Source organism: Cyprinus carpio, chromosome B12 (genome assembly GCF_018340385.1).
Source record: "Cyprinus carpio isolate SPL01 chromosome B12, ASM1834038v1, whole genome shotgun sequence".
Lineage (NCBI taxonomy): Eukaryota > Metazoa > Chordata > Actinopteri > Cypriniformes > Cyprinidae > Cyprinus > Cyprinus carpio.
In genome coordinates this window covers 17,079,157-17,107,064 of record NC_056608.1, presented here as the reverse complement: position 1 = coordinate 17,107,064, position 27,908 = coordinate 17,079,157, and the positions used below count along the sequence as shown (strand labels likewise).

At 40.1% G+C, this 27,908-nt stretch overlaps 1 protein-coding gene across 38 annotated transcripts in view; it reads left to right on the top strand.

Annotated features, from left to right (window-relative positions):
- tcf7l2 (transcription factor 7 like 2) overlaps positions 1 to 26,091 on the top strand; it is an 87,839-nt gene extending 61,748 nt beyond the window's left edge. For 4 of the 38 annotated variants that reach the window (XM_042735752.1, XM_042735739.1, XM_042735757.1 and 1 more), the window contains 10 exons: positions 7,705 to 7,837; positions 11,182 to 11,284; positions 12,408 to 12,494; positions 16,742 to 16,882; positions 16,976 to 17,138; positions 17,234 to 17,341; positions 18,263 to 18,326; positions 18,979 to 19,029; positions 20,104 to 20,176; positions 23,646 to 26,091. In XM_042735752.1, the coding sequence (XP_042591686.1) occupies positions 7,705 to 7,837; positions 11,182 to 11,284; positions 12,408 to 12,494; positions 16,742 to 16,882; positions 16,976 to 17,138; positions 17,234 to 17,341; positions 18,263 to 18,326; positions 18,979 to 19,029; positions 20,104 to 20,176; positions 23,646 to 24,087 (1,365 nt within the window). In that variant the 3' untranslated portion in view covers positions 24,088 to 26,091. Of the gene's footprint in view, positions 1 to 1,762; positions 2,915 to 7,704; positions 7,838 to 11,181; positions 11,285 to 12,407; positions 12,495 to 16,741; positions 16,883 to 16,975; positions 17,139 to 17,233; positions 17,342 to 18,262; positions 18,327 to 18,978; positions 19,030 to 20,103; positions 20,177 to 20,671; positions 20,746 to 21,265; positions 21,328 to 23,645 lie in introns of those variants that run through there. The other 34 variants (XM_042735743.1, XM_042735758.1, XM_042735751.1 and 31 more) reach the window with 29 other exon arrangements.
- Positions 26,092 to 27,908: the final 1,817 nt, after the last annotated feature.

Genomic DNA, 27,908 nt, shown 5'->3' with positions numbered 1-27,908 from the left:
ATGGCTGAAGGAGTGCAGCCAGTCTGGGCTCCTAGAACCTTGCTGAAGGTGGCCAGCACCGGCCACCAGCGTCCGGGCTGTGGGTTGGGGAAGAGCGCCTGTCGTCTTTGGGTATTTTGTGTTATCGGCTCAGGCAATCAGGGCTGGAGGGCTGCTGTAGATGTGGTGCTGCCCTCCAGTGGATTAGTGGATGACATAGTGATGTGCATCTTGTTGTAGTCAAAGCGCTACGGCGAGTGCCAGCATGCTTGTTTTAACCAGGAACCGAGCAGCATCAGGACCCTATTCCATATAGAGCCTATTTAAATGGTAAGATTTCACATTTTCATGTCACATTATTCTTCTTATTTCGATTTGGATATGTTGAGGGGTTTTATTATTTTTTGGCAGCTACTTTTGGATTTTTTATTTTTTTTTGTTTGTGTGTATGTGCCTGACATTTTGCAATTTATATCACTTAAGTTGTTAAGTGACAGCTTGACACGATTTGATAATGAAACGGTGTTGAGTTTGATTGCATTGTCTGACAGTCTCTCATACGTTTTTTTGCTAAGCAAAGAGTTTTTTAAATGTTTTACAATTTTAATTTGTTATTTCAATTATAATATAAAATTTAAAGAAGCAATTACAGTTTAGGTTCTTAAAATAATTTTTTTGTCAGTTTAATTATGGTAGTGTTAAAATAAACTGAAAAGAAATAAATTTAAGAGAGATTTAAATTCATACAAAATATGATTTATAATTGTCTTTTGTTTTTTATAAATAAAAATCTACTATTTATATACAAAGTTTTTTAAAATCATTAATAGACATATCTCATTCAGAATGAAATGTCATTTTGTTTTTTAATCTATTTAAAAATGACTCTTTATTTCAAAAGAGAATTTATAATTGTAATATTGAATTGTCTTTCAAATGCATCTATTATAAAATCTATTTTATTATAGTTAATTGAAATTGTTGATTTAATTTCTTTGGCGGCAAAATAAATTCACATGTTATTGGCAGAGGTCTTCTTACAATACGAGTTTACATTGTAGAATCAGTGTTTTTTTTTAAATGTTCTTAATAGTATTACATTTATTTAATTGTGTATTTTTCTCCTTATTATTTTCTCTTATTTTAAAACATTAAGAATGACTCATGATTAAGTTTTTGATCTTTTATGGCTGCGTTTGGCTTGTCATCGTTGTGGCGGGTGTTTGCAGGCTGCCGGTCAGCGGCGGCCGAACTGCTAGTTTACTTAAGAAATTGCACGTGTGACAGAGGGGGGCCGTGGGAGCGTGGCGGCCCGACTGAATAGAGGGAGGGGAGGCAATTAGCTGCCACGTTGCCGGGGCTCTTTTACTTGTCAGGCTGGCTTTTGTGTGAGTCTTGTAGAGGACATTCCCAGGGTTTTGTTTTGGCATTTTGGGCCGAAGGACAGCAGCCGAACAGCGGCGAGGAGAAAGGGAGGGAAAATTTAAGTACTGAAAAACAGCACGTGCACTTTCTCAGTTTCAAAAAATGGAGGTAAATTTTTTATTTTAAATGTATGAGGTAAATAAAATTGTACAAAATAATTTCAGATGTAATGACAGTTGGTTTTAGATTTTTGGCAGTGTGTTTTTAAATTTAAAATTGAACAGGTTTAAATAGTGGGATATTTGTGGCTACAAAAAAATTACATTTGAAATTAAAAACAAGGGAAGAGATACACATTTTTAGATTGTGATAAAAAGGATGGAAAGTTTTCAATTAGTTATTTCAATTCCTTGTTTTTTTAGTGAAGAATGTGAATCCAGATGTTTCATATTTAGAAAAATTATTTAAAGACAGCAAAGTAAAATAAAAAAATACATGTAAATAAAAGAAAGGATTTGTGGAATAGGTGCACCAAAGGCCTTAGCAGTTTTGTCAGGGCAAGGCCATGAAGAGTTAAATGTGAGAGCTTTTTTATTCCCCTAAAAAAGAAAAAGAGGGAATAAAACAATAGAAACAAAACCCCACATTAATGTCACATCCATGTCAAAACGGAGACAAATACCTTTCTCCCCTTTTCCTCAGTCCTCCCCCAGATGGTGGGCTTAGAGAGGGGACTGTCCAAATCAAGTGACTGCTTGCCACACTTTGCTGATCTTGCCCTCCCTTTGTGGATGTTGTTTTCTCTTGTCTTTTCTCTCGCTCTCTCTCTTTCTGTCTTCTTCCCTTGCCTTGCTCGCTTTACCTTGTTGTAGCCAAGGCTTTTCAAGCTGCTAGTTCGTCTTTGGGCATCCTGGAGGCACTGCAGAACCCACACAAACACACACACACATACACATACACACACAAACTTGGACAGACACATGCACAACCATAATAAGCTCTTTTTTCCTAGTGGTTTTTCATGTTTCTTTGCTTGTGGGAAGACATCTCTGCAGCTCTGATAACTATCAAGTGAGATTCCTCTTCATCTTTTAAAAAAAAACGTATCACTTTGAGCTGGACCGACTGACCGCTGAAGGAAGACCTGACGGAGAAATGAGTGATTATCCGCCGGCGGAGGACAGGCCTTGCCGTACGTCCTGAGACACAGCTCTCACTGTCATCTGCAAAAGAAAAAAAAAAAATCCAACAATGGTGTGCGCGTGAACTTCTGAGTGTGTGACCCTTTGGTGTGGGACACACACATGCACCCGCTCAAACACAATAGCAGTTTTGGGAAAGAAGCTAAGGTTGAAAAAGAACAAGAAGAGAGGGAAGAAAGGAGAAACACTCTTATTTGTTGGCGGGAGTGAGAGGTGGAGGACAGGGGAGGGCCGCGGCGCTGCTCATGTACCCGAGAGAAGGCCTTTCACTGGGGCTGGAGGAGAGGGGAGGAAAGACTGGCTCTCTGGCCTCTGGGCTGTCTCTCCTGCAGCAGGTTGGCTGCTGGCAACTCAGTCTTAATGCCTGGGTAAGTGCTCAGCGCTTATACACACGCTGTTTTCACACTCCTGTGGCCTTTTTAAAATCTTCTCTCTGCTTTTGTTAGACTGATTCAGTGCCAGGGCTGTGGTAAAGGATGCACTGTCATTTAATCTGCTTCAGAGTGGCTTAAGATGTCTGTGAATGTGTGTGTGTGTGTGTGTATTTGTTTCATAAGGAAGAACTAAGAGATAGAGTGAACGATATGGCATTTGAAGATGTGCATTTAGTTAAAAAGTGTCTGATCAAAGGTTATTGGAAAGGAAGTGAAGTCATGAGATATGAACAATATGATTATAGCATAAGTATTCTTGGTGTTTATTTTTAGCCTGTGACTTTAATTTGCATTTAAGAAAATCAGTTCTGTTGTCACTTCATTTTTCTTTATTGTTTTAAATTGACTGATAAAAATATTCTTTTATTTACTTGAGGCTTAAAATGCATGAATAATTATTTGTTAAATAATCATGCATGTTTATGTTGCTTTCAATTTCATTAGAAGCAATATTACACTTTTTTTTCTTGATTTATTTAATCACTTGAGTTTTCTGTATCGTATTTGTTTTTATATGAAGGAAGTAAAAAACTGGCACTGTTTTTCTGTTTTGAGAACAGAGGAGAGAAGTTGCTATTTATATTTTCATAGAGAGACATAGTTAGGCATTTGTTTTGTTTGTATGCATTTGTGAGTGGTGGGCGGACGAGGGTTGTTATAGTGACGGTGACATCATCATAGTTCCAAATTCTTTTGAAGTTCTTCCATCTCTTTTCGAGCTTTCTTTTCCGAATGGCACACATTGGCTGCGTGGATTTGGCTGCATCTATTTCTTGCTCATTTGAACATTCCCATACATAAACAAGCGTGGATGTTTTCTGCATTGTGTCCACTGTGCTTGGATGCGAGCCATTGGCACGTACGCTTCTCGAGTTCAAGTCCTTGGCAGCTTTTTTAGCTTGCTCTGGAATTTCGCAGGCCTGAGAGCCCCTCTATCCATCATGAGGATGTCACACCCCCTGTGTGTCCCCCCCACCCCAGCCCCACTACAGCTCATTAGAGCCCACAAGCTCCAGTGACATCTCATCATATCATGCTGTAAAGCGGAGAGAGGCGCTCGGGCCCTCAGGGGCCACAAGGTCGCCACCTTCACATTTTGTCTTTAAATTGCTCTGCAAGGTGCCACCAAGCGGAAATGCAGTGCCAACGGCTTTTTCCTGCTGCTGTCCGGCCCTCTGTCTTCATCTTTCTCCTTGTATCTCTTCCGCAGGCCTCTCACAGAATAACCATATATCACTATAACCAAATATTGTGATTTATTTCCTAATAATCAGCTAAGATTTACTTACTATCAGTGATCTTTTTTTTTTTTTTTTTTTTTTTTTACAATTACTATTATCCTCACTTAATTAAATAATTAACTAAAAAAAAACACGTTCACAGTCACTATAAAATTAGATTTTTTAATAATCAATTGACATAAATATTACTAAATATCAAAATAAGGTTTACTTAGTATCAGTGTGCTTATACATTTATATTTGTACATTTTTAATTATTATTATAATTTTTTTTAAATTATGATTTATGGAAATTATATACTAAATATATATTTTTCTAACTATGTTCTGCTCTTAAATCTTTTATTGTCTAAAAAACCTCTCACAGTCTCTATTAAATATTTTTTTGGTAATTAGTAATTACAAATAATTATTTTTCTAATAATCATCTGATGTAAGATTTACTTAATATCAGGGGTCTCGTACATTTTAAGTTGTACATTTTAAAATATGAGTATTATGATTTATTTAAATTGTGATTTATTATGGGAATTTGTATAGTAAATATTTTTTTCTTTTTTATGATCATCTGCTCTTAAATATTTAATTGTCTATAAAAACAGTGATAAGTGAATGAGTGATAATGTGTATTTTGTCCTTGTGATAACTAAAAACTTAAAAACTTGTGTGTGTGTGTGTGTGTGCACATTACTTTGTTTGTGAATGAGAGAGAAAGAGAGAGTGAAGGACAGGATTTGATAGACGCTGCATCAAAATGAGTGTGACATGCTCTTCAAGACAAACAGGCCTCTCAATGGCCTGTCCATTAAAACAGGCCAGGCTTTTGTAAGACCACCACTAGGGGTCATGACCCCAAGCAGAAACTGTCAATCTCATTGGTTTGGAGGAGGGTACGTATGTCTACAGATTTACTCAAACACTCAATGGGTATACAGACAGAGTTGTTGACAAACATAAAGAGTATTTTGTATTTATTTACCTCGTTCAAACACATCTACAAACTGCCGGTTTTCTCAGGAAGTCACCACATTTCTTTTTTAATATTATCATTATTATTTACCTGGTTATGTGAATTAGTCCTTTAACCTTTTTTCCTCTGTGTAGTTGTGATGGTTGTGGTGGAAGGTATTGGCAAACGATTAAACAGGAAGTAGCCCGCTTTCTTTGCACATAATAGGGAAAAAGACGCCCACATATTTTCTTTGTGTTCCTTGTGTGGGTTTATTGTGCGTCTCGCTGGACCTCCGTGTGTCAGTCTCTAAACTCAATGAGTTGTTTAGAAGTAGGGTTTTAAAGAACGCTTATTCTGCGATTGTTAGCGTCTGACAGTATGCGGTTGTCCACGAGAATGCACGGGAGCGTACGTAGGTGGTCTTCCTCACTCCCCCGAGTTGCTAGAGACAATTAGCCATGTCTAGAAGAACAGGGTAAAGCCATCGTACAATAGCAACAGGGGTCAATAGAGCCAGATTTATTGTGAGGCTTTTCTTAAGACTGAAGACTTAATGGACTTGAATAGCACTCAGAAGGGAAATTGTTTGAAGAATGTGTTTTTGTATGGTGATTATCCATTGCGCCATGTTATTTTTGTCCCGCTGCTCTCCTCCTTAAGAAATCATCACAACAAAAAAAAAAAAAAAAAAAAAAAAGTGCTTGCGCAAAAGGCTTAAATGCAGATCCACGTTTTTAGTAGTCATTTTGCAGGCGTGTTTTTCCCGTGCAAAGAATAAAAGTTAAAGAAATTCCATTTCTAGCTATTCCAGTCGACCTCCTTTTTTCTTCTCAGGGTCTTGCTGATCCGTTCAGGTGGAGAAGCGGGGAGAAACGCTACTGTAGCAAGCCGTGATAGCGTGCTGCGCTCCCCAGAAGCCAGATAAACGGGATGCCTGGCTATTATTCGTGTGGCTGTGTGGCGTTTGAAAGGGGTTCTGTTAGGCCCAGTGACTGTGATGTAAATCATTTGGCTTGTCTCTGGGTGAATGTGGCCGCAGTGGACAGCCATTTGGAGCTGTCCCTCAATGGAGAGGCCCTGGACAAAAGAACTCATTTAAATGGCTACTAAAGCCTTTCAGCACAGGGAGAATTGACAACATTCTTTCACATCATTACCGAGGGGGAGGTTATGGGGTAGCTTGCGGTAGAGGGGTGTGCGGCACCGTTCCATTAATGGCAAACTCGTCAGCTGTGTTTGGCAGCTGTCATCATCCCCGTCTGTTTTTCTGATGACAGGTCTTTCTTTTTAAAATTTATTTTTATATCTTATCTCTCTAGTTGTTTTTCTCCACGGCCTTGTGATTTCCTTTTCCCTTTTCTCTTTCTGTCTCCACAATGTTTTCGGCTCTTAGGGGCCCCAAAAACGTCCCCAGAGCCTCTTTTCTTTCCTCGAGCTGCTCGGTTCAGTTCATTAATCTTTCATTGGGAATATGGCAGAGCGGAACGCCCCCAATGCTGGAAGTGGCCTCTCTCTGTGCCTGTTTAGAGGCCCTGGATGGACACTTCAACCTCTCAGGCCTGGGCCCTGGTGTCCTTCACATTCTCAAAGCTCTGATATTTTAGTCCTGACAAAAGAATGGCTCACCTCTGCTCTTATAAAACATGTCCTGAACTGTCCTGAACGCCATTGTTTTTTTAACAACATCTCAAGTGCTGGATTTAATTTGGCACGTTTTAAAGACAGTGGCCCCTATGTGCCCTTTTCTGAATGTGCTGCGGGACAGGCACAGCTGTCAATCAGACGTGCAGGCGCATTAAATCCCGCATGTATGCGAATCGCTCGAGATGTTTTCCTGTCACTCGGCTCGGTTTGCGCCGATTTATGCAGCGTCTACAGAAGCAAATCCCAGTCCACGTGTGGCCCGTCAAATCTACGGCACAGCAGTAATCTGGTTAGGTCGCGTGTACTGGGAATACACTAATGCCAGGCCATGCCTCAGCACCCCTCTGCTCGGCTGTAATCTTGGGTAATTGAAAATGGGGCCTGTGCCACTTAAGAACACAAAGAGCAGATTACATAGCTAAAACCAATTTGACCAAAATGCAGAAATGGATTTTCTCTCTTCCCCTCCACCCCTCCTCTACTGTCTTTTATAATGCAAACCCTTTCCAAAACCAGACCCTGAAGGAAGAGGAAGGGGTGGGAGCACGAGATGCAGGTAACCCAGAAAAAAAGGAGGGAGAGCGAGAGTGTGCTTAGATTGGCTGTCATTTGGTTTATTTGGTGGTTTCGGTGATTGTTTTTTGGTCACGTAATGCAATCAGGCACTGTGTCTTTTAAGCATCCAATAACTGTTGAATCAATAAAGTGCACATCTGAAAGTGTTTTTAATTACAAACCACACTGTTCTGAGAATTGGCTTGTGGTTTGTGGTGGATGCAGAGTTGAAATGGAGGCGCCGGTGTGTTTCTGCCTCAACCCAAACATGTATTAACAGCTCCTTCTTCTTCTTCCCACCCCCTTCCCTCTCTTTTTCTGTTTCTTGCCAGTCTAATAAGGTCCCCGTGGTACAGCACCCTCACCATGTGCACCCGCTCACACCTCTGATCACCTACAGCAATGAGCACTTCACGCCTGGGAACCCCCCTCCACATCTACAGGCAGACGTGGACCCTAAAACAGGTACATATGCATGCACGTCTTCCTTTACATTCATGAATTTCAAAACAGGCAGGACGAAACCCAAGGCTAACCTTCAGGCCTGGTTAACTAACAGCGCTGTCACGGTTGCTCTGTGATCTCGTCAGTCTGCATTCACAGCAACCTGGTAAGATGCATCAGAGCGTTTCAGAGTCTTCTTGGCTCAGGGCCAAGGTTGCACCCCTCCTTTTGTGTGCATGTTGAGATGGAACTGTTGACCTGGGTCGGTTAAGCCTGTGGAGCCACTTGACTTCTGGGAGATGTAGCTCTGTTACTTAACTGCGGGATCCCAAAGCTATTCTTGTTCTGATTTGGAGAAACAGAACCTTTTGATGACGCACAAATCAGACAATTGTGAAGTCTATATTTCCCAACCAATATGAAAACTGTATGAGCAGGAGGTTTACCAGGAAACTCGATTTGAAGGCTTTATCTCTCAGGATTCTCGTCTCAAAACAAAAAGATTTCTGTTCAGGTGTGATATAATATCATTTGGTGGTATGTTTCAAAATCAGGTTATCACACATAGAGGCATTTTCCTCTTCTGCAACGCTATACAGTCGAACAGCTGCTCTTCAAAGCTGTCGACAACCTGCATATTGATTTTAGAGAGGCCTTTTCTGCTCTCATAACAGACCTTATCACTAAAGGCCTCTTTAAGGACTCAGAGACTGTTTAATGTGCTGCTTAATGGCTCGCTTAATTGAGTTTAGAGTTTAATTAATTAACAAATTGTATTAAGACCGCTGTACGCAGTGCCAATGTGCTGTGGAGGCATTGGTTTCCTTGTTTTGCGTGGCTAATATGAGCCAGCAGAATCAAGCAGAATTTTTACACTCGTTTTAGTCATTTACCAAATTTAATAGAATTACACTCAAAAAGTCAAAAATCAGCTACCCTCTGGAGTCGATTAACGCGTATACGCGTTTTGGGGTTTTTCTCCTGATAACCCCGAAAATAACTTAAAATTACACTTTCAGTTTTGATCGTACAGATAAGAGCAATACATCAATCGAATCTGTAAAGGGTCTACTTTTTTTGTGTATACATTGTGCACTTATAAAATAAAGATAACAAACAAAGGAGTGCTGTCTGCAGCCTTTGTCTGCGCTGATCTTCAGATACAAATACGTCATAAAATGAACTGTAACTCAGTGAATACTCAACGAAGAGACATGAGAGAGATATCTATAGAAAGCCTGACATGTCTACTTTTAAACTAAACAAGTGCTGCTGAAAACAAATATTCTGTGATAAAGTAATCCATATGAAAACAACGCGATGTCCTTTTTTACGTCTCACTCATTATCTTCTAATGCGACCACGCCCCCGCGCCGAGCGCGCTTTGAGATTCAAATGTTTTCACTGAAGCGCGCGGCTTTTGAATACGCCCACACAACAGAAGACAACGCAGCGAGACTGTTCTTCAAGTTTTTATTATTTTACTGTTTGCTTCGCGATGAGAGGAATAAGACATAATTCACCCCAAAAAGATGTGATGTGGTTGAGGATTTGAGATTTGGATTTCCTCAGAAAAAAGAATGAAGCACTTTATTCAGAGTTCATAAACATGAGTAAGTCTCTTTTTATTTATTTATATACTTGTACTAGTTTTCACATAACGTGTAAACATTTTAATAGTTAGACTTTTTCCAAAGACTTTTTCCAAACTATAATTCCCTGACTAAATGTATAATCAAGTGAAATATTATGAAGTTTCAATAACAATATACACCACTATACCATTCAAAAGCTTAATGTAAATAATATAAATGTAACAATAAATGTAACTGTAACAAATGTAACAATCATTGCTGTTCTTTCAATTTATCCCCCCTAAAAAACCTAAAAAAAAATATTCTCAGCTCTTTTCAACATTAATAATAATAATAATAATAATAATAATAATAATAATGATGATGATAATAATAACAATAAATGTTTTTTTGTAGAAAATAAGATTGTTAAAAAGGATTTCTGAAAGGACTGTGTGACTGGAGTAATGATGCAAAAAAATTCAGTTTGAAAGTCAGCTTTGATTTTTCCTAATAAACTGTTTAACTGCACTCACAAAGTGAATATTAAATTATGTTGTGGGATATTAAATGTATTCTAAATAAACTACAAACATAAAATTATATAGATTTATTTTGTCTCACATTCTTTCTTGTAACCTCATCCCTCTCAGTGACACAGCTGACTGAATGGCTCATTATGCAGCTCATTATGCAGGCCTTTGTCTTCTCAGGTGTGAATTCATGATAGTTGACGCCTACTCGCATATGACCTTTTACCAACAAAAATATCTTAGAAAATTTAAATCAATATAATCGTTTTCTGTAAGTGAGTAAACAAGATGATTTACACATCATTTAGAAAAAAAAAAATCCTAGGCTACAAGCTCCAGTTCTCAAAATTCCTGGGAACCAATTTTCTGTTATGTGTTTTATTGCCTTTTTCAAGTGATTTACATTTTAGTTTTTTCACTAACCACGCATAACATTTTTTTTCTCAAAAAAAACACAATCATGTACATACATGCTGCTCACATATTATTATAGCCTAGTTTGTGCTGATTACAGTGAGATTAGACTTTAGGCCATTTAATATTTATAAGAAAACTGAAAAAAAGCACAAATGTCAGGGCATGACAAAACTTTCTCCAGGCCCCAAAAATACCCTTAGACTCCAGAGGGTTAAATGGAAGTACACTGAGTCAGTCCAAAGTCAGCTAGCTTGTTAGCTCGATGTTTTTTTGTCATTCACATCGTTGCTATTGTAAACCACTGAATTCTTATTTAGGATTGTTTTAAACCTTCTACCCACCACATGTAATGTTTATAATGTGGTTAATTGGCCATTAAACTCTAAAACCAATATTGGGACTGTTTCCGCACTTGAACAGACATCCACCACTAATGTGTCAGTCTCTCTTAACACATGCTGCAGTGTTTGCGTTGTTGACTTGTGAACCTCAATTATCGCCCGTTGTTAATCCTCTGATTCGATAGACAAATGTGACAGGGCTCTGTATTTTTCTCCTCTCCCCCGTGTGCCATACAACATCGTGGCTGCCTCCACAAGCTTTGATCAGAACGTGTGATTTAGAGCTGTGCATGTGAGCTCAACCTCCTCTCTCTCCCACCTCCCTCTGATGTTGACTTTGTTCAATTGTGTATCTCACAAAGGATAAATTTAACACTTAAACTTCATCGGGGAATTTCTGTGTCAGGACAAGAGCAGAAACATTTTCACAGCGTTCACATACACATCTCTTTCTCTCTCTCTTCATTCTTTTCTTTGCATTTTTTATATTTCTCTTGCAGGAATCCCAAGGCCTCCACATCCTTCAGATATATCCCCCTACTACCCCCTGTCACCTGGCACTGTAGGCCAGATTCCCCATCCGCTAGGATGGTTAGTACCACAGTAAGCAGCCCAATTTTATTCCTCTTCTTTCGTCTTTGTGGTGCTGTTATAACATGATATAAATGGGGTCCAAAGTCTGAGATCTTAAAAATGAATCAGTTTTGAACATAATTATTTGTTATTCAATATGTATTTTTAATATATATCAAAACACGTAAATCTTAAATAAAATATTTAATTCAAATATTTACATTTTATCAGTGCTTAATTTATTGTACAGGGTTCAGTTTGATTATGAATCACAGATTTTTATTGAGGAACCTGACTTTTGGGCACCACTTCATATGTTATGACATATTTAAGACTGCATTTGTTCAAATATGTTGCGTTTTGCCATTGTGTATCTTATATTCGCCAGGCCTCTGTCTGCCTTGCTGTGGGCCTCTGGGTACTTAAGATGCAGTTTGAGACTTCGGCCATCACAGAACACAAAAGCTAACTCTTAACCCTCTGTACAGTTTAAACATTCTGGAAAGGCACTGCTGACGCCCACAGCAATGCACCCTAAAACTCTAAATTGCCTCTTTGTGGCAAATGCTATTTTGCATGTCTCTGTATTGTCCAATTAGAGTAATGAACTGTGATTGCCAGTATTTTACCCACAATTCCACACGGGGGCTCTCCCCTGGTAACTCTTGTCAACACTTGTTAATATGACAAAAGGCTACAAATTAAGCTCTGTTAATTTAATGTTTTCTCACCGCGATCTAAATACCGAGAGAGGCCCCAAGCGCAGCCACGGCCCTTTGATTCTCTGCACTTTATTTTGGTATAAATTTACATTCATTATTGTTTGTCTTTGGATGTGTAGACCTCAATTAGCGTGATGGCTCCATTAAAGGGGCCGGTGCTTCGTCTTTAATTAGCACAACAAAACACCTAGTTTCAGCTCAGGGAGAGAGGCCTCCATCGACACCAAGCGCGGGGTTATGAAATTTAATTAGCCATTCCTATCAGATTTGTGGCATTCAGATTGTTCAGAGTTTGCTTCCCTTTGATCCGCGCTCTGCAATCCCCTAGATTTTTGTTCTGATCAAATGAGAATAAAGCCGCCTGCATAGATAGTGCTTTTTTCTCTTTTTTCATCCCTTCCTTTACCTCTCTTCCTTTCTTCTTTTCCTAGGCAAGGTCAACCAGTTTACCCAATCACGACGGGAGGTTTCAGACACCCCTACCCAACTGCCCTCACTGTCAATGCATCCATGTCAAGGTGAGTTGAGCCTTGGGACGGCCGACTCGCTGAGAATGCGAGTGTGTCAAAACCCTTGCAAACTTCTCCCTTAAGGAGAGACAGCTCTCGCCTCAGTGTTCAAAAAGACGGTCCCGTGTGATCCGCTATGTATTAAAATATTAATTATTGTTATCATTTTATAATGAGACCCCTAAAGAACGTTTACCCCGACTGAATGGCAGAGAACGAGAGGACTGTCAGTTTAACTACGGTCACATGCAGAAGTAAACCGTTGCAGATTTCAGGGGCCGTCATTGGACGCTGAGCGAGAGCTTTGTGTGGCCCGTTGGGGTCTGGTTCAAGTGGCGATTTGGACGCAAATGTCCCCAGGAGAGCACTAATGGTTGTTTGTGGGGGAGGGGATTGTTTGTTTTAACTGTCACGGTGATTGCTCCCTTGTGACTGTTACTCATCTGTTATGTGAGAAGTGGGAGGTGTTTGCTGTAGATGACAAATGTCCACGTACTTTGTAGCTTTTATGTCATTTAAACAAAAGTGAGATGCAAACAGCTTCATTTGGTGGTCACCTTCTTCTACATTTACTCGGCCTTTCCCCCCTAATCGGAAACATATGATACTCTTTTCGCAATGATGATGAATGTGAAGAAGATGATGATGATGGTGGTTGTGCTGAGACTAGCCAGAGAGGCACAGAGGCAGATCTGGTTTATAGTTTCGAGAAATGGAGACCAACTCAAGCCCAGCCTGTGTCTCCAGACAGGGACAAACTCTTGTTTAATTGCAGAGTGATTGGAAAAGCAGCTCTGGAGGCCTGGCGAGCTTAGACCAGTGGACGTTGATGGATAAATGCGAGCAGGGAGGGAGGAACAGGGAGGGGTTTTGTGCGCCTTAAACACTGGCCTGGGTTTGAGTATATTTGAGGGGAGAAAAGCTTTGGAGAAGATACTCCAAACTCAAAGAAATATCCCATAGAGTGTTTCTGTTCAGGACATTAGGATGTTTAACATGGTCAGCTTTGATGCAAAGAGAAGTTCATTTAATTTACTGTTATGTACATAGACAAATGTATGCACAAATGGTTTTACGAATGATTCATTCATGAAATGAGCAGAACACATTTTAGTAAAATCTTAAAGAACAACAACATATTGAATGCAAATAAAAATACATGAGAATAGCTTATGAACTGTGTATTCTTGAACGGCAGATTACAAATTCCTTTCTAAGTAAATCATAAAACAAAGTAAATTATCTCAGTGAATGCAGCAAATTTACACAAGAATGTTAAAACAAACAGTTTACATTGATTCTGCTTGCGTGAGTTAATGAGGCCCAATCTCGCGCTTGCATCTAGTATATTTTCATCATCCTCACACAGTTTAAAGTGGTCAGGCCAAACATAACAGCTCTGAAACACAATATTTAGCTCTGCAGTGATGATCAGAGTGCATTGCCAGCTGCTCTGCTTATGAGCACAGTGTCTTTACAGCTGGTCCTGACTCTTAAAGGTCCATTTTTATTAACAGCTTGCTCTGAAACCAAGGCTTCACACATTTGACACCAACAGCTTTCACCCCGTGTGTGTTTTGAGGTCTCCACTCCATAGAAAAGTCATTTGTACCCTGCTAAGGCCTGAAATGAGCCCATTCTGCCTGCTTCGCGCAGGTCTGCAGCCTCTGCTCCGGTGCTGGACCTTCACTTAACTGACAGCTGATTCTGTTCTAATGAGGCCTTTATATTGTGATCATCCTATTTCCAGTGCAGGCTAATTGAATCTTCTGAATGGGGGCTAGGGGGATTGGTGATGTGCTGGGGAAGAGCTAATGCGTTTTGATAATCTGTAATTGAATTAGCATAGATTAATAAGTGGTGGTCTTGTGTCTCTGCGGAGGGATGGTGCTTTAGCATGTTTGTGTCAAAACCGGCGGCGTCTGCTGTCACCGGCCTCCTTGCGCAAATAATGAGCACCAGGAAAAGGTTTCATTAATTGTGTTTATGATTTTTCTGTGTATAAAGAGGGAGAAAGAGAGGGAAGGGGGAAGTCTTGCTTTGTTTTCTTTCACAGTCAGTGGACGAGAACTCCAGGAGGCCTCGGGATTAAGAGACGCCCATATGTAGCATACGGTGCCTGTCTCCGGCTCAGAGAGATTCTGATGGCCCTATCTGCCGCCATTTATTATGCAGTTAGCACACAGGGCTTCATGAAGCGATCTGCTTTTCACCCAGGTTACACTTCAGCCTCCTAAAAAATACATTTCAGATCATGAACGGCGCAGACTCGGATCCGGCAAATGAGCTACATGGTTTTGATAATGGGGTTGGAGTCATACAGGTGTATCGGCCATCCCGGGTGACAGGGGGAGGAAGTGTAGGCCCCTCGGCCCCTGCCTGTTCCTGCCCTTTGATATGTTCCTCTGCTCCTATCCCTTCTTTTTCGGTGGAGGAAGAGAAAGCCAATGACAGACAGAGCACACCGGCGGGGTCATTATACATTAAACAGGCGCCGAGGCCATCGCTCCGATTGGCAATTAAATGGCACTCACTGACACTCGGCTGGTGTGGAAGAAGATTGAGACATTGGAACCTGCAGGGGCCTTTCTCGGCACACCTCTCTGTCTCGCTCTTCCCTCAGCAGGGCTAAATTGGTGGCAGGCTCCGCTGCGTGCTGATGAGCGGAATGATGCCCTGCGCTTCAAAGGGATGGCCGTCATGTTTAAACCATAACCTGGGCCTCGCTATGGCAACAGCGGCACGGGTGGGGGCGGCGCTGATGGGACAGTCAGGAGGGAAAAATTGGACAGCGGAACAGAGAAAATTTTAACAAGTATGCAAGGACAGAAAGATAAAGAAAAAAGGTGGGGGCTAATGATCACGCCGCTGCCCCCTCGCTAGAAGCGGACGGGAGGCCTGGATGACATGGCACAAACACAAATGTGTCAGGGATGAAGGGAAGAGAGAATAGGAGAAGAGAGATTGGGGGGAAACACAGTCCCCAGAGAGAGCCTCCAACAGAAACTAGTTGTTCCTTGTGAGTTTACGCTCATCATTATATTCTGGCTCCAAGCCATATAGCCACACTCAAGCAGATAATGAGCTGTTTGAAAAAAAGAATTATTCTTTCTCTTTTTTTCATCATCCTTCATTCTTTCTCTCAGATTTGTGTACGGCCATGCACAACTGGGACGCACTTCACCGCACACACTGAGGCACAGATTTGTTTATTTGTACACTCAGGAATTCTGCGTTCCTACAGATCTTTATATAACGCTAGGGGATGATATTATAGATAAGTCCTTCAATCAGCCAGCGGACATTTTAGTGTATGTTTTAAGGAAAATAATCAAATTGTAAAATAATTGAGAAGAAAATGACCACCCTAAATAGTCTCAAAATGACCACACTAATCAAAAATATTATTTTGAAGAAGAAAAATATTTATGAAAACAATTTGACCCTATTTAATTTATTCATAAATGTTTGTGGTATGTGAGTCATCAAAACACATTGTTCATAATATTTTTTTTTTTGTCAGAATGTAGTGTTTTCTCCACTGTTGAAATGAACAAGACTATGTGGGTGGAAGAAAATAAAATTAATATCCAACTCAAATCCCAGTCAAATTGAAATATTTTGATGTATCTTAATTTTTATTTTATTTTTTTTGTCTTATTTATAATGATTTATCATGTGTGTTCCAATAAAATAAAACACTTATCAAAAAAAAAGCAAAATTTAAATCTATGTAATCTAAATACCTATTAAAAAAATTATATCCAAGAATATTATAGCCTGCTTTTTGTTAAAGACAATATAAAAATAATGTTTTGATCATTACTATTTATTATTGTGGTCTTTGCAATTTCTCTGCCTCTGAAATGACTTTTTTGTTTTGCTTACGTGGCTGTGGGGAAAAAATTATATTAATAATATTAACCAGTAATGTAATCTTTGCCCACTTTTATGATGCAATCAAAACATCATGGATAAATTTATATCCTTCCCAAAATTCACTCCATCTGTTTTGATTTCGAAATGCATCGCATTTTGGAACTAAAATGCTTTTTGTTTCATGTGGAGTTCTAGATTTTGGATTTGTCATTTATTGCCGTTTCCCTCTTCCCACATAACAGATGTGTTCGGTTACTGCTGCTTTGTCTTTATAGCCAGTGATGTGTCAAGTCTTTAGCTCATAGTCAGTGCTTTGCTCTGTGAATGTGTGTGTCCATCCATCATTTCACCCGTGTCCACTCTGACGATTTACACAGTCTTCTCTCCTCCAGGTTCCCTCCTCACATGGTGCCCCCCCACCACAGTTTGCACACCACAGGGATCCCCCACCCAGCCATCGTCACGCCCAACGTCAAGCAGGAGTCCTCTCACAGTGACATCGGCTCCCTCAACAGCTCGTGAGTTCACTTTACACTCATCAGTTCTCTATTAATCCAATGCCGTCACAAGCTGGTATGCACACGCTAACATCTGATCCCTCCCATTCGCAGGAAACATCAGGATGCGAAAAAAGAAGAGGAAAAGAAGAAGCAGCCACACATAAAGAAACCTCTGAACGCGTTCATGCTTTACATGAAGGAAATGAGAGCCAAAGTGGTGGCAGAATGCACACTGAAAGAGAGCGCAGCTATCAACCAGATCCTAGGCCGAAGGGTGAGCGGGGGTTCAAAAACACTTCTGGTCTCTTCCTCTGTGATGGCCACAGTTTTGACGGATGTGTGTCTTTGTGTGTGTTTCTATATGTGCAGTGGCATGCTCTGTCTCGAGAGGAGCAGGCCAAATACTACGAGTTAGCCAGGAAAGAACGACAGCTTCACATGCAGCTGTACCCCGGCTGGTCGGCACGAGACAACTATGTAAGTTTTTAAGTTTTCAACAAGTAACAATTGTTTATTCCCTCCACAGGGGCCGCAGAGCAGGTTAAAGCCATCTAGATGTGTATTGACAATAACCCATAACTAAAGCACACAGACCTTGTTTTAGGTAGCTGGGCTTCCCCAAACCAGTCTAAAACCAGTAAAACAGACCAGCTTAATCAGCTAAACCAAGCTGGAAGACTTTTAAGTCCATCCACTGTATGTGTGCTTTTCCTCAGTGCAGTCAGGTCTAGTTCTTTCCACTGCTTTCATTAGTATTCCACTGGTTCACCTAAAAAGAGAAAGGCGAGCTGAGATCAGAGTAATTAAATAACCACAGGGCCTAAACGCCTCGCAGCTTTGATGAAAGAGGACATCTCTCTCCACTGCCAGAAATGGGGAACGAGCGCACCGTTTACAGTTTCGCGCCTGACAAACGGCCCCACCGCCCAGCCTGTCAACTCTCCTTGGAGTCTGACCATGTTTCTTGACTCGCCTAGTCAAAGTTCCTCAACCGGAGCATGATACTCTCTCTGTCCGGGCCCGACCTCGGCCTCAACGCAATCACGGACACGTCCGACGGAACTGTAGCCCACTTTCGAGGAGGACATACACAACAAAAGTTCTCTCGCCCCGCTCTTCCCCTCCAGTAAACCGAGCCGCTCAAAGAAACCTCAAGAGCTTCCAATCGTTTCACAATGAAAGAAGAACTAAGCAGCAGCGAGACAACAAGGAATAAACAAAAGGAGAGCGATAGAAAGATAGGGAAAGTTCTGTTTTGTCCTGCAGTGGCATTTCAAACCTTCAGGCTCTTACTTGAATAAATAAATCAGTGAAAACATTGGGCTTTCTTGTTCATTTCATGTCTTGGTCCTTTCTGCAATATAATAACTAAGGTTCCTGTCTATTTCTCTCTTTCTGGCGGGTAACTATCAGGGGAAAAAGAAGAAGAGAAAAAGGGAAAAGCAGGCAGGAGAGGGCAATGGTAAGTGAGCTGCAATTATCTCTCATATTAAAGCAGACCCATCATCTGTCACAAGTGTGACATCTCAAAGATGAAAGTCCAGCCTTTTTTTTTCTTAGCTCTTTTTTGTGCCTGCCTCATTTTGTATATAGCCATGCTACCCAATGCAATATTTACACGATAGACTGCTTGTTATCCCCCTCCCCTCCCCTTGCCCCATGTCGAGCGTTAATAACATTGAATATGCATGACCCCCACCACCTCCTCCCCTCCCACCAGCTGCCCCCCTCCAGCATTTATGGTACTGTGATATGTATGTTTTGAGAGTGTGAGAGTTAATCACCCTTGTGACCGAGTGCCAGCCTCCGAATGTGCCGTCCATGCTTGTGTCACTGTGTTTATGTGGTCGTAACTTTGGGCTGTGCCTGCTGCATGCTTTTTATATACCTGCTTATGTAGTGATAATATAAAAAGGTTTGTTTGTTTAAATTCACCCACATCTTTCAATTAAGGAGGTTTGCTGATTACATTGATTTGATTCACTTGATCGTTCTTCTTTATGATGCTGATTACTGTGAGATATTGTCCAGGAAGTATGCAGAATAATGTATATGCGGTCTCTCTCCACCATGGACACCTTTTGAAGGCCTCTGTATCTTGTTCTTTTTTCCAGAACACAGAGAATATTTTCCAAACCCTTGCCTTTCACTCCCTCCGATTACAGGTGCTAATGTCATTTTGAGTCTTAAATTACTAACTTGCTTTTTTCCCCCTTTTTTTGGTTCTTTATGTATTTGTTTATTTGTGCTTGTGCAGTATATCAAATATATAATGATCTTTCTTTAATGAATAATGCCAAGTATTTGCTTCATATATCTTTTATTTGCTAAGCTAAGTTATTCTCTTGAAGAATGTTGCTATATTTTGCTCCTTTTCAGTTGTTTCCTTTGCTCCATTTTTCATTATACACATACTTTCATCAAAAGATGCTTCTGTGTTAAACGTCATTTGTTATTATGTAAAGAATCCCCGATTTGTTAAACTCAAAGCATGCAGCTGCAGTATGTTTATAGGAAAGACCTCTTTATGCCAAGAAAAAAACAGAGATGTTGTTATCAGGGTAAACCTCCTTAATCTACTGCGTTCAGTAGCTGCCCCACGCCCCCAGCATGATTGCGGGCTCTGCCCTGTCTCCTCTTGATCTGCTCCGCTTACAACCTGCCTTCACCCTCCTCAAACACCCATCTACCCATGACCTTCACCCCGGTGCTCAGGTGGGCTGTTTGAGGTGGATGAACATTGACCAGGCCTGATTATGAAGCAGCTTTGTAGTGTTTCCCTGGCTTAAACTAATGCTCCGCCTCCCTCCTATAGCTCCTCCCTACTCCTGCTACCTCAACAACCTGTCCCTATCACCTCCTCTAGTCTAGAACAGCCAGAGAATGGCCGGCAGACATGTATCCATATCTGCTGCATCCTGCAACGCTTACCTTTTAACCGATGAGCATTTACTTACCCATAAAGAGCCTTGGTTATGAAAGGCATGCACTGAGTGCTGATGTACTGATTTCTGTCATCATTTACTTTCATATTTGTTTCTTGCCGTTTTTAATTTCTAATTGTTTGTATTACTAACAAAATATGGTCAATTGCTACTATTTAAATTTATGTGTAGGGGAAAAAAGACTTTTTTTAGAGCTCGTCAGATTCATTGGATTCAATTTATCTCTCTTTCCGCTCTCTTTTCTGATTTCATCTCTCCTCCACTGGCTTCCTCTTCCCTTCTTCGTCACTTCAGATCTGAGCGCCCCAAAGAAGTGTCGTGCACGCTTCGGGCTCGACCAGCAGAATAACTGGTGTGGCCCATGCAGGTGTGTATTTGGTGTGCCGGCAGGTGTGCTAGAGCAGGTGACAGCTGGGGAACTCTCTCGTTGGTGCCTCCTCCCACTTTTCTGGCTCTCTCAGCCTCGCATTCTCTCCACGCCACTTCCTCTGCCAATCAGCTTCTGCAAATCTGGGCGATGGTTTTTATTAATTTTTTTCATTGCTAGGTGGGACGGAACGGTTGTTTGTGTGGTTCTTTTTGTGTGAGTGTGTGAAAAGGAGTTCATATAGTACTCCTTTTTGAATTGAATTGAAAAGAGGCAGGGTTAGATAAAAAGGCGGGGTTTATTTCCCTCTATTAAGAGGGAGGGGTGTGGCCAGAGGGTTGAGAGGAGCTGGTCATGGTAAGTTTTTTGGGGAGGCACGGTACCAATGTCCACAGCTGAATCATTTGCTCTAGCTCCATGCCTTTTTGTGTCCAATGACGTGTGCTTTTTTTTTTTCTTTCTTTGTTGTGTTTTATGTTCCTTTATGGATAACAGATGCAAATACCCCTAAGAAGTGTCGTGCCTTGTTCGGGCTTGACCAGCTGGGTTTATGGTGCAAACCCTGCAGGTATATTCCCAGCCCCATTCTTGGGGGGAACATCTAAATTACAATGATGTTGATTTTAAGATGACAAAAATCAGCTTTACATTTTTCGAAACTTTTTCCATGGATTATATTTTCCTACTTCAATCTCTGAGGCCTTGTTACAGTTGTTATGTTTTACAAAGACTTTTTTCTTACTTGTTTCTGTCCTTTTCTGACTTTAGAAACACTTCAGACGAACTGAAATCCTCGGGCAGAAAATGACAAAAGCATAATTACACAGGCATTGTGGTTCAAATGTCAAGTCAAGCATAAACTTTTGAGTTTTTATATTAGTATAATTCAGTATTGCTGGTGTTTCTGCCCAAGGAACTAATCTGCTGTTATGTACTGTTCTGCCCTGGTCACTTTTGTTAGAACTGTGTGATGTAGCCACTTGTTTTGTGGAGGGTCGGGTTGGGGTGATGCCATCTCATCCCCCCTCTCTTTTTTTTCCTCCCCTTCTTCTTCCTTCTCCACTCCTCTCTTATAACCCCTTTATTCAGTCCCAACTTCTTGTCTTTCTGTTCTAATACAAGCAGTCTTTGAATTGGGAATATGTTGATGGTAGGTATTTGTTTCTGCTAAGTAATACCCTTTTCTGTGTCATGCTTGTGCACTCTTTCCTTTTCACCCTTCCATCGTGGACATCAGACGTTGTGCTTTTGTGATACTCCAATGTCCGTTTTCTACTTGCCCAACTGTATCCCATGTTCCACCGATTTCATTATCCTTCTAGTGTAGAAATCCATCTGATTCTCCAAAAATCCACTGCCTCTTGTCTGATCTCCTTCAGGAGCAGCAGAAAGCTTCTCAACTTTAGAGTATACGTCAATCTGAGTGTTGGACGTTGGACACAGGGTCTAGAGTTCACTATTGCCATACCTGCCAGTGGAGGGGTAAACTGACAATGCAAATACTTACATTTTTAACTAAAAAGAAAAATTGCTTTAATGCTACATTTTCCATTAGATATTTTTAAGAGTTAAATATTGTATGAAAAAGCACAACAGTAATTCATCTTTCTTTTGTAGACTGTTGAATCTCTTTGATTCGATTCGCCCATGTCAGTTTTTTAGAAAAAAAGAACCAGCATTGTTGTTCGTACTTTTAAGTTGAAACCACGCAATATTTTGCAATTTCTTTAAAGCAAAACAAAACAAAAAACTATCTAGCTAGCCAGTAACTGTTTTATTTGTATGAACGTTTGTAGCTGGAGTTGATGAGGTTGTATTTTTTGCGGGTTAGTGCTGTTCATCAGCAACTCTTGTTATTCAGAGGAACAGCCTGTGCATTTTTTTGGGCTGTGCTGAGAGAAACGCTGGTAATTGTGTCTTGATTTAAGGAGCTGTAAGGTTAAAAGACCCCACTCAGCTCTGTTTCCTGAAAGATGCATCTGGAGAAATTCCCTCAGAGACCCATAAATCAATAAGGAACACAGTGAGATACTTAGAATCAATATGGCTTTTAAAAAATGGATATTAGCTTATTTGCTGCTGTTTGACAGGCAGTTAGCACCATGACAGACCCAAACCACGTTTCCTAGCTGTACGGCACAGAGTAGAGTAGCAGGCGGATCAAACAAACACATCTCTGCCTCCTTTCACCCATCTTTGACCCTGAAGTGCCATGTCTCCTCTGAATTAAGTCTGTTCTTTTTTAGATCCCTCCAGCTACATGTCGTGCATGCCCACCATAAATAAAGTGGGTTTAAGTGGCTGTGACTTTTGTCGTTTTTCTTCATCATAGTGTGTATCGATCTCCGTCTCTCTCAGTGTCTTTTTCGCACTTTCGTCTGAAATCAACATGCATAAGAGCAGGCAGGGGTATGACTTGAGAAACAATCCTTACCTGGCTGTTATTTTCATGCCGAAACCACAAAGAAGTTGGCGGTTAATTGTACCCGATTCTCCCGCAACTCTCTAGCTCCCCCTGTCTTTGATTTAATTCCTGCTTATTTTACTCTCTGTATTTGTTGCTCTTTCTTTTCTCTTTTTGGAGTTAGCCTCGGCTGCATCACTGAGCTCGCCCTTTAGGCAGGATAAAGAGAGTTTTTGGGGAGGAAGGGGGGTTGGTCAGGTCAGGTAGGGCAAGGTACACTGAGGTTTTCCCTCTCTCTCTCTGTTTCTCCCGCTTTCTCTCACCCTATCGCTTCTCGTCTCTCTCTCTCTTTCTCTCTCTCTACCCCTACCTCACGGCGCGCTGGCTTGGCGCTGTTGAGATGTGGCTGGCTGGAATGGCTGGCCGTAGGCGTAGCAGACGAGGGAGGGTCCTGACCCGAGCAGAAATGCAAACATGGCACCACGACCTCTGTGCAGAGCGCTCACACACATGTCTTAGGGGCAAGCTGAGAGTAGCGCTTCCTCTCTAACCTCTTACCCCACCATCTGAACTTCCCCTGAAGGAATGCGAGGAAAAAGACAGGAAAAAAGAAGGGAGAAAGAGGAGTGTAATAATTCAAACTGATGTGTAAACCGGATGGATCCCCTCGCGATTTGCGAAACTGGGGTGGAGTTCTTTTGTTTGGAGTTGCGTTGCGCCGCCAAAGGAAAACAAAGAGAGATGTAGGCCTCACCTCTTTCATCATCCTCCTTCCTCATTCCATCTGTTCATCTTCCTCTCGTCCTCCCACTGTCCTGTCCTCTCTGCATGTAATCGTGTGACACCGTGTGAGAGCGAGATGCCTCTGACCCTAATCTCGTCCAGCTCTAGCGTCCATTTTCATGCAGAGTCTGAAAGTGGGCCGCCAAAAGTTGCTAATGAGATCAGCATGGGTGTCCCGACTTTAAGACATGTGCATTTGAATGGACGTTACAGCTCTGTGTCGTTCACTCTAAGGTTCAGACTGAGAGCTTCAATGTGTCCCCTCTTTTTTTTTTCTTTTAGGAGAAAAAAGAAGTGCATTCGCTACATTCAAGGTGAAGGCAGCTGTGCCAGTCCTCCTTCTTCGGACGGAAGCTTACTAGAGTCCCCCCCATCCTCCCCCTCTATGGTCTCTCCCTCCCCATCCTCGAAAGAGTCCAAACCACAGACTGAACAAATGCAACCTCTCTCACTGACTATGAAACCGCCCCCCCTGCTCTCGTCAACCCAACACCAACACCTCTCCATGGCTCCGCCTCCACCTTTAGCTCTCTTGGACAACTCCGGGGCGGGCAAAACGTCCAGCTCGGCACACAACGGCTCTTTGGACCCCTCAGATGTGTCGTCGTCCCGACCCACAGGCTCCGCCTCCTCCAGGCCTACATCGGCGTGTCATTCCCACTCTCTGCTGCCCAGCTCCGCCACGACGCAACCCCTTTCGCTCGTAACCAAGTCGATAGACTAGCTTCGTTGTTTTTTTAAACCAGCTTTCTCTGTCTGTCTGTCCGTCTGTCGCGCGTCTTGTCTTTTTTCATCCTGCGTTCTAATTCTCTTGTTTTTTTCTGTGCGATATGGCTTTGAAAATTTCGTTAATTCTTTATCAAAGTTCATTGGTCAATATTTGACCTGTCATTATCTAAAAAAAAATGAAATTATTATGATTAAATATGGATAATTAAATACACTAAGTTGTAGAGTATAGCTTTGTGAATCTGCCAAATTTTTTATGAATTTTTTGGGTTCATTTTTGTTCATGGTTTGCTTTTTGTTTTACAGCTGTACAACAGAAAAATGCATAGTTGTTATGTAGTTTTACATAGACATGTTTAAAGACAGATATACAAAGTAGGTGAGGATTCGGTGAGCCCTTTTCTCAAAGAATTGGTTCTCCTTCATTATTTGTATTAAATACGAGCTTGTGAACCAATCATTTTACAGCTGTCCAAAACTCAGAGGGCACGAGGACCGTGGAGACACCTCTCCAACTGAGGAACAACTTTAATCGTGATGTTGCTTGTTCTTGTTTAAATGTACAGAAATATGGGGGGTACTGTGTTAATATGCATTGTTCCATTGCGTTGTCTGTTTTACCTTTCTTTTTTGTTGTTGTTTACCAGGGGGAGGGAGGTTGACTCGGGCTGGGATGGGTGGACTTGATTGGATGGGTGTTTTGGGGTGGGGGGTGGGGGGGTTTTGGGATATTCAATACAAACTGTCACAATGCTAGGACCAGTAGTATTTATTGCTTTAGAGATTGCTTGTCGTATCTTGTATGTTGTCCCTTTTTGAAATCTTTTCATTTTCTTAATACATTGTATAAATATTCTTTTTCTTAACGTAAGCAACTTATCATCTATATATATATATATATATATATATATATATATAAATGATCCATTTTTACAAGGAGGTTTTGAAGTTTCACGTTTTATTGTTTTGACATGAATTTTATTTTTATTTTTTTTTATTTTCTTGAAAACCAGGATTCCACCTAAACTACAGTGTAGATTCTCAGAAAAAACAAAACTAAAAAAAACTAAAAAAGCAAAAACGCAAAAAACAACACAAAACCAACAACGAACAGACGTATGCACAACTTAATTTCTAGAAACATATCTATAAGCCATTTTACAATAGGTGAAAAGGAAACTTGAAATGGGGACGGTGGGTTCCATGTCTTCAGCAGTTGAATTTCGTCTCAAGCCCTTCTTTTCTATTGCACAGTCTCATCTCCGCCGGACTGTAGAATCGTGTACAGATTTTTTCCCGTGCCAAAATTTGTGATAATTTCCTCTCCACCTCTTACAACGCTGTAGGTTCTTTCGTTGTCCAATGTTTGGGTTTTTTTCTTTTCTTTTTCAACCATAATTTGCTGTGACGTTACATAGATTGCTATGTATGTAGTATAAATGTTGCTATAACAAATGTGTTTGGTAGCAGATTGTCAAATAATAAAATTTAAACTTAATAAAGACGGACGTCATACTGTATAAACCTTGAAGGGCCAAATTATGTATATTAGGAGGTTCATAAAAAACTATTAAATACTACAAAAAAAACACAAACTGCCACTTTTAAGTACACTACTACATATAGGTAGATAGAAAAAATAGGCATGTTGATGTTGCAAGAAGCTGTAAAAAAGCTACAAGAGAGAATCATTCATTCGGTGCCATTGTAGTTGACATGACGCAACTGTAACCCGTCGATTACTTCTCTGGTTTATTAAGATGCTAATGATGAATAGTTTGAATGTTTCCTTAACGGCTGTGATGTTCCTGTTCTCTTTTATGCTCTTATATTTTTTATTTTGTTTTTTTTTTATTTCATTTTTTGTTTTTCATTTTGTTTTCCATTATTTGAAATGGTTCCCAAAAACCATGTTTTGTAATGAATAAATGTTAATGCTGTACAGTCTCTGTAGCATGCAGTTCTGTATTAATAAAAGCGAGTTAGTATGTGAACTTGCCTTCTGTCGTCTAATGCCCTTCATTTGAATAAAACTATATACTGTATATATATATAAATATATAATTAAAATATAAATTTTATATATATATATATATATATATATATATATATATATATTGAAATATTTATTGATTTCAGTCACTTATAATTTAAAATATTGAAATATTTATTGATTTCAGTCACTAATTAATTTCATTTAGTTTGGAATTATGTAATAAATTAAAAATATTACAATATCAAATTTCTCTATCAGGTGGCATTACCATAACATCTGGACCACAAACAACTGTAAATAATATAGAATATTTGTGAAAAACCATAGTATATGGTTGTTATTTAAATATATATATATATTAGAAAAAGGTGTCAACAACCCTACAATGAAAGTCAGCATTTGACAGTTACAATCCATATTTTTTTAATAATATAACATGCTTATTAAATGCCTAAGAACCAGGGGTGGAACCAGCACACTGGTCACATGCTGGTTTCTTAAAAAAAGTGTGATCTAAATGAAAGTTGCACGCTCTGGCTCTGATAAGAATTGCAGACAGCAGTAATGATGATTAATGCTAATGATCTGTGCCAGATCGACCTGAAGTTAGAAGATCCCTGAGTTATACTGTCTACAGCTGGTTTCACTCAGGCTGGAATTCAGCAGAAAGCCCATGCCAGGATCCGTTACTTTAACTAGGTAGAGTAAATCAGGTAGTCATTTGCTTGTGGGTTTAAAAGTAATTAGAACTGGTATTTTATATTATAAAAAAATGTTTCAATCGATTTCAATAATTTGGTAAACACAGAAACTTCTAGAGGAATGTTACATGTTCTTGCACATTATTTTCATTAATATGGCAAATCAAAAAAAGTCATGGGCCAGTTGTTACACACCAGTAGTTAAAGATGCTGTTTTCTGTCATGTTTTCTGAAACAGAACAAGCAGACTTGAGCCACTGATATATTCTATACAACAAAACATCCAGACCTTGCTGCCTATGAAACAGACATTGTTATTTTCTGATGTAACTGCAGTATTTTGTTACTCATATGATGTCTGCTTGAAGAAGAGTTGCTTGTCTTGATAAGGATCGTTTAGCCAACAATCCAACTCCATATGCTTTGAATTGCTGTCTAAAGAATAACAGACATTTTATTTAGTCTGCTGCTTTATGTTTGTCGCTGTTGTGTCTCAAATCCAAACATTGCCTGTTCAGTCCAGAAAAGCAGTGGTTCGGGGTTTTTTTCATTTTCTTTTTCTTCGAGGACATTCTGAATCATCTTGGTCTGAATGGATGTAAACAAACTTAAGATATCAGTCGATTCAGACCACTGTTCATCAATACTGTTTAAAGCTTCGCCTAACAAGAATATCAACAATCCTTCAGTATTGTTCCCAAAGGTCAAAAGATCAACTCAGCCTCTCTGTGCTTATCCACCATGCTAAGTACAAATGCATGTAAAATATAGTTAAAAAGATTTTTATTATGCTCATAGTAAATTTGTATTTAAAAAAAATGCATTTAAACGTGTATGAACAACGTAAACTAAATACAGCTATTGCTTGTCTAGTATAAAGTACAAGAGTATACAGGAAGGTCACGGATGGAGACAGGTTTTTTTTTTTTTTTTTTTTTTTTTTTTTTGGTGGTGGTGGGTTTATTTTTTTTATGAAATGTTTTGGTTGGTCTTTTTATATCAAGGAATAAATATGAGGTTACACTTCCCTAATCGTTCAGTTCTGTGGGCACCTTTAGAATATTCAAAAGGAAAACCCTCAGCACTCCGAATTATTCATGTTTTTGTATCCATATTTTA